Source organism: Octodon degus, unplaced genomic scaffold (assembly GCF_000260255.1).
Source record: "Octodon degus isolate 3935 unplaced genomic scaffold, OctDeg1.0 scaffold00117, whole genome shotgun sequence".
Lineage (NCBI taxonomy): Eukaryota > Metazoa > Chordata > Mammalia > Rodentia > Octodontidae > Octodon > Octodon degus.
In genome coordinates this window covers 102665-109580 of record NW_004524693.1, presented here as the reverse complement: position 1 = coordinate 109580, position 6916 = coordinate 102665, and the positions used below count along the sequence as shown (strand labels likewise).

Sequence of the window (6916 nt, the reverse complement as noted above, 5' to 3'; positions counted from 1 at the left end):
ACCACTGAGCCATCTCACCAGCCCCTGATTTTCCCCATTCTTTACACCACTGATGGCAGCAAATTTCATACTCCCTTTGTAGCATTTAAAGTGTAGCTTTCTGGGACTGGGGAGATGGCTCAGTAGAATAAACGCTTGTAGGGGGCCTGCCCCTTAGCTCAGTTCTTTAAGTGGCTGCTTCAACAAAGCAGTCAGACTCAGGTTGCTGTGGTTCAATCCCCACAACTCCAGCCAGCCAAACCTGCCCTGAAGGCATTCGGAGCAAAAAAAAAAAAAAAAAAAAAAGAATAAACGCTTGCCTGGCAAGCACAAGGGCCTGAGTTCAATTCCCGGTTCTGCCAAAAAAATAAATAAATAAAAATAAAGTATAGCTTTCTGGGAAGATTCCAAGGTCAAGGGTTAGATGCAGTAATCCACACTAAACAACTCCCCAGGGCTGAGATGCACATTTCCTCCCAGGTTTATTGTGAGAAACTTTCTTTTGGAGCCTATCAAGGCCCAGTAATAGACAACTACTACCACTGAACAGGTGATAGCTTAGACATCTCGACTAAAGTGCTTGTCCTCTGGTATTCCAGATAGCAGAATTTTACTTGATGCCGGCAAAGGCACTTAGCATTTGCACTAACGCAGTGTGTTCAGTGGAGTTCCCCTACAGCCTGTTTCACCCACCCCACTCCCAAATACGCAGCTCTAGTACAGATTTTGACATGACTTTACAACTAAAGTCATGGGATGTATTTTAAATATGAAAGATGAAATTTATTTTTTCAGTGAAGCCTGTTTTGAATATTTGTAAAAAGCAAAGAGTGTTTTGATAATGTGAAGATGAATTTCCAATTTATTTCTATTCAAATTCAGATTTTCCCAGGTCAAGTGCCTTTCAAAGTAGTAAATACAGACTCTACTGCATCTGCTCTTCACCAGTTCTTCTCAAGTGTGTAGGACTCAATTATGAGCTGTGTGTGTACCTTCAGTGAGTGGACTGAAGGCGCTGCACAGCTGAGATGTGCTGTTCCTTAGATGGATAAACCCTGTACCCCCTAACGATGTGGTACCAGCCAACATTTCACAGATTTCTTTGAAAAGACTTTCACCCAGTGATTTTCCTCAATCTTTTTTTTTTCTCTTCTATTGAATACTGAACCCAGGGCCTTGTTTTATGTGTTCAATAGTTCAGGAACTTAAAAGGAGAGAGGCCTGGGGCTGTGGATACATTGCTCAGTGCTAGAGGACTTGCCTAGCGTGTGTGAGGCCCCGGGTTCTACCTCCTGCACTGCATAGGGCCAGGGCCCAGGGGATGGAGGTGATGGGCTTGTTTGGGTAAATATATTCCTGTCTTTAAAAGTTATTTTACCGAGGCCAGGGAGATAGCTCAGTAGAATAAGTGCTTGCCTGGAAAGCACAAGGGCCTGAGTTCAATCCCCGGTTCCGCCAAAAAAAAAAATAAAAGTTATTTTACTAACTGAAGTGTTTCTCATTTAAGACATTATGTCATTTATAGTTAAATATACCTTTTAACATAGCAGATCTCTTCTCCATAGGGTATGGTGTATATTGGGTTGTATAATGATGTAACCTGTTTATTTTCTCTTTTCTTATGCTTCCTGGATTTCTGCTGTACTATTTTTTCATGCTTGTTTTATCATTCAAGCTTGTTGACTTCAGTAATTCAGTGAAGGTACAGAAATATTTATTAGCACTTTTTTAAATCAATGACTTTAATAAGTTGTAAAGTCATGTCAAAATCTAGTTCATCTATAATGGACACAGAAACAGGCCAAATAGATGGGCTTTTCTAGGGAAAAGGTCTGTTACATTAGGAGACAGGGACTTGTGTCATATCGTCTCATCAAATCTGATGCAAATATCCTTCCAACACGACACAATAGGAGACATTGACTCTTTGTAAAAGTGACCTCACTGACATTTTCAATTCACTTGTAGGATTCCAAAGCTTATTTCCATCTTCTCAATCAAATTGCACCAAAAGGACAAAAGGAAGGTGAACCACGGATAGATATTAACATGTCAGGTTTCAACGTAAGTATAGATGTTCTTTTGACTTCTATAACCTTATAAAACTGTCTATTTCTTTAAAATTTGAGCAGTTTTATAACTGTATGTAGTGATGTTGACCACTTTAAACATCTCTCTAATATTACTGTACATACATAACTCAGAAAAAAAACTTTATTTTGATAGTTTATTAGTGAGTTTAATAATTATGGTAGACATAGATGACATAAAATAGTAAAAAAAATATGGGGGAATAAGCACTAGAGACTAACTTTTTCTCATTTGGATTATAATAATTTAATGACTACATATGTATAGCTGTATCAGAATATTCCTGTGTTTTTAATGTGTGTATAAAATCTTGATCTGCGTGATCCAATTAGGAAATTATTGTCTCCTGGTTGTCACTAATTTGCTCAGTGACTCTGGATAAGTTCCTTCCTAAAATTCCATCTCATTTTGCCTATCAGTAAGGCACCAGCACTAGACTATTTAGTCCCAAGCTTTTAACGTTCTGTGTTTCTCTGTACCCATTAAATGAAAAATGCATTCAACTAATTAACAACATGTATATATGTATCTTATTCTGCAATAAGATTAAGTGGATTACATTGACTTAACCATTCTGCTCTGCCCTTACCAGAACTAAATTTGTGTCTGACTTGTGTGCTTACAGTTGTCTGTATGTTAAAGCCAAACTCTGGCTCGGGTTACTCTTGTAGGGCAGCTGATCTTATGTCCGAGTCTAATTCTGATGCAGCCCTTCTCCAGCTAGTCCTTCATGAGTGAGCTTCCTGAAACTCCTTTCTTTGCGACTCTCCTCCTCAGAGTCCTTTAATGATTCTTCCACTGACTCTAGAATTCAATATAAAATGCTCCGGTTAGATTTAAGGCCCTGCACGATCTTGCTCCATTTTTCCTAACTGGTGCTATTTTCCGTAAGTTTGTAGCCCCCAAACTTCCCTTCCCATCAATCCAGGTGCCTGTCTTCTCCCAACATTTTACTTACTTCCGAGCCTCTGTTCATATTTTTTCCTTGGTTTTCTTTTCCATTGTATACCCTCTTATGACCTAATCTTCAAAGGTGAACAGTTTTGGGGCTGGTGAGATGGCTCAGTGGTCTAAAGCACCTACTTAAAACGAGCTTAGCAAAGCAAAGGGACCTCGGTTCAATCCCCCAGCACCACATGCCAGCCAGGGCCGCCCCCTGGTGGGCTGAGCTGGCCACACACACACACACACACACACACACACACACACAATAAATAAATAAATAAATAAAAATTTTTTTAAAAAAAGGTGAACAGTTTTAATTTTTCTCTACTTTCTTCTTTTAAAAAACAAATTTCTTTTTTATTTTTTAAGGAATACAAAATGGTGATAGAAAAAAAAAACAGCACTAGAAATGATACAAAATTTCACCAAACAAAGTGATAGCAATTCAACAATGGTTGCTGTATTGCATGATGCTATCTTCAAATTAGTTGTTCAATAAGGGGAAAAGATATATTTAGATATATATGCAGAATAGTTTGGATAATTGTACTGTCAGGCCAACCTGATAGCTCAGCAGACTAAAGCTCCTGCTTAAGTAGACGCAAGGACCAGGGTTCGATCCCCAGTGTGCTGTGCCTGCCCCTCCCACGGAGTGTGCTGAAACTGGGTATGGTAGCACTAGCCTGTAATCACAGCACTTGGGAGGCTGAAAACAGGAGAATCACTATGAGTTCGGTCTATGCAGTGAGACCCTGTAGACCCTGTAGACTCTGTCCTAAATACAGAAAAAAAAAAAGTTGTACTATTGATTTTTGCTGGTCTTTTGAAAGGAGCAGTTAATGCTTAAATTTTTTTTCTTTTCTCATTTTTCCTTTGAATTTCTTACAACTTTTTTGTTTTTGTTTTGTTTTTTCTTTAAAATATATTTCTAATTTAGCTTTTTTCTTAATGCAATTTGGTATGAGAAATGTAATCTCACTTGAGTTACGTGTACTCAGTAGTTAGATGTGTTTGGGTGCCATCTATGGTATTTTACAGGTATTGCACATCCTACTAAGCCCTTTCTTTTTCATTTTCATTTTTGCATTCAAAAAACAGTTTTATAAGTGCCATGTGTTGGCTCACAGAAGGTAGAAATGTGTGTGTGTGTGTGTGTGTGTGTGTGTGTGTGTGTGTAGGTAGGTAGAACTATATGCCTAAGATTGTGATTGTAGGGAAAGCTTCTATATTTTTAGCATGGACTTCTAAAAATATCTTCTAAAAAAAAATGTCTTCTATTTTACTTCAACAGGAAACAGATGATTTGAAGAGAGCTGAAAGTATGCTTCAACAGGCAGATAAATTAGGTTGCAGACAGTTTGTTACCCCTGCTGATGTTGTCAGTGGAAACCCCAAACTGAATTTAGCCTTTGTGGCTAACCTGTTTAATAAATACCCAGCACTAACTAAGCCAGAGAACCAGGATATTGACTGGACTCTACTAGAAGGTAACTAAGACATTCAAATGCTTTTTTTTTTTTAAACAGGGCCTCACTATGTAGTTCAGGCTGGCCTTGAATTAACTGTGTAGCCAGGCTGGTCTCAAACTTGCAGCAGTATTCCTGCCTCAGTCTCCTTGATACTAGAAGTACAGGCATGCCTCACCAGGCTTGCTGAGTTTTTCAAATTTTGATACATGGGCTAAAGAGTAGAAATATAGAGGCCACAATGATGTCATAATCTTGACCTAAGAAATTTGTCTACTTTGCTTTAGCAAGTGTCTGTTAGAAGTAAACACAGTGAAAAGTGCTGAGTGAAAACAGGCAACTGCTGGAAAGAGGTGACAGAAGCGAACTTTTATAATAAAGTAGACTGGGGTGGGAGTATACGTCAGCGGTTGAGCACTTGCCTGCCATGTACAAAGCCCTGATTTCATTCTTCAACACTGCTAAAAAAATAGTAGTTAAAAAAGAAAATACAGGGGCCGGGGAGATGGCTCAGTAAGATAAGCACTTGACTGGCAAACGCAAGGATCTGAGTTCAATCCCCAGTTCCGCCAAAAAAAAAGAAAAGAAAATATAGCAAAGTAACCTAGAATCACTCACTATAAGGCTATTACTGTTTTAATATTTAGGGTAGACTGCTTTTTAAAACTCATCAGAAAAATGCACATGTACATTTAATTTGACCTGTAAGTTTTTAGTATTGTTTCATTCATTTACAGTTAAACTGACCCAAAAAAATGCTAGGCTATGGAAGTTACTTAAATTTAACACAGATAGTGTTTGCCTATTTTGCATTATATATTAACACATAGTGTTAATGCAAATTGTAGCTCAGTGAGTGTCTTCTAGCATCATTATCAAATCTTAAATTTTGTGCTTTTGAAGCTTTTTTCTTGAGGGGGCAATCCTGGAGACGGAACCCACCTTTATATAAAACTAAGCAAGGGCACTACCACTAGGTTGTATCTCCAGCCTCAGAGGCTTTAAGTAATCTCTTACTTTAACATAAATTTGTAGAGGTAATAATTGTGTTCAGCTTGGTATTTTTATAAAATTAGTTGAAAAACATACATTATTATACATATAAGTTATATGATTACAACAAAGTTTTAAAAACATAAACTAAAGTGATAGCATCAGTTACTTTAACATGAAAATCTGAGGAGATAATTGGGAAAAGATTTAAAAAGAGCAGATTATTTAGTTTATAAGCCTCTGTGGGGCAGGAGGAGTATCTCAGTGGTAGAGTGCTTGCCTAGCATTCTCAAAGCCCCAGGTTTGAGCACCACCACCCCCAAAAAAAGCACATTAACTTAAAATGGTTCAAGGGTTTCAAATATGATTCTATGTTTATAGATGAGTGGTATAAGTGCGTGCCTGCCTGCCAAGTGCAAGGTCCTGAGTTCAATCCCGGATACCAAAAATAAATAATAAAAATAAATGATTCTATCTTTAATTTTAACATAAATGTAGAAACATTTTTTAAAAATATGAATATAGAAAGTATGTCTAGAAAACCTGCTTGGAAATTCATACTGAAGAAACTTGTCAACTGCAATAAAACAGATATAATAAACTAATACATAAGTTGATGTTATGTGCACATATAAAAGGTGTTTAATGAATGAAAACATTTCTTTAATATTACTAATAGGAGAAACTCGGGAAGAAAGAACTTTCCGTAACTGGATGAACTCTCTTGGTGTTAATCCCCATGTAAACCATCTCTATGCGTAAGCCATCCTATTGCTATTATAAAGAGTTACCAACATCATGAATGGGTGTTATGTAAACAATGATAGCGCCAAAGATTTTCTAAATGTTAATTTATAGCAATATTTATATTCAAGAATGTGAGGGGTGGTTTCTATCATCATTTTCCAAATATGCAAACGCCTAAAATCTTTCTTTACGTAGTCATTGACTGTGGTAAGATGTGTGAATGCCTACATGGTATACATACACATCTGAGTTACATCGTCTTTTAATCTGTGTGCTTGTTTATTGTCCATCTCTCTGACCCATCACACAAGGGTTTTTGTCTTATGTGTCCAGCCTTTTAGAACTGTACTTTCCTTGTGATAAGCACTCAATACATACTTTTAAGTGCATCAGATGATCTTAGCTATTTTCAGCACAAACCAATAAGAAATATATCTTAGGGATTATGGCTTTATATGTCTTCTTTGGCAGTGTTAGTTAATGTTTTTAAAGAATGAAAAAGCCCTGCTGTCTGATAACATTGATCAAATGATTTTTAAATCATTAGTGATCTGCAAGATGCCCTGGTAATCTTACAGTTATATGAAAGAATTAAAGTTCCTGTGGACTGGAGTAAGGTTAATAAGCCTCCATACCCGAAACTTGGAGCCAACATGAAAAAGGTAGATAATTATTTTTACTACATGTCTTTGTTC

At 37.1% G+C, this 6916-nt stretch overlaps 1 protein-coding gene across 1 annotated transcript in view; it reads left to right on the top strand.

Moving 5' to 3' along the window:
• Window positions 1-6916, top strand: part of Pls3 (plastin 3) — a 110818-nt gene that overhangs the window by 99529 nt on the left and 4373 nt on the right. The window contains exons 9-12 of the mRNA XM_023699913.1: window positions 1948-2043; window positions 4307-4502; window positions 6154-6232; window positions 6769-6913. Of these exons, the coding sequence (XP_023555681.1) occupies window positions 1948-2043; window positions 4307-4502; window positions 6154-6232; window positions 6769-6913 (516 nt within the window). The remainder of the gene's footprint in view (window positions 1-1947; window positions 2044-4306; window positions 4503-6153; window positions 6233-6768; window positions 6914-6916) is intronic.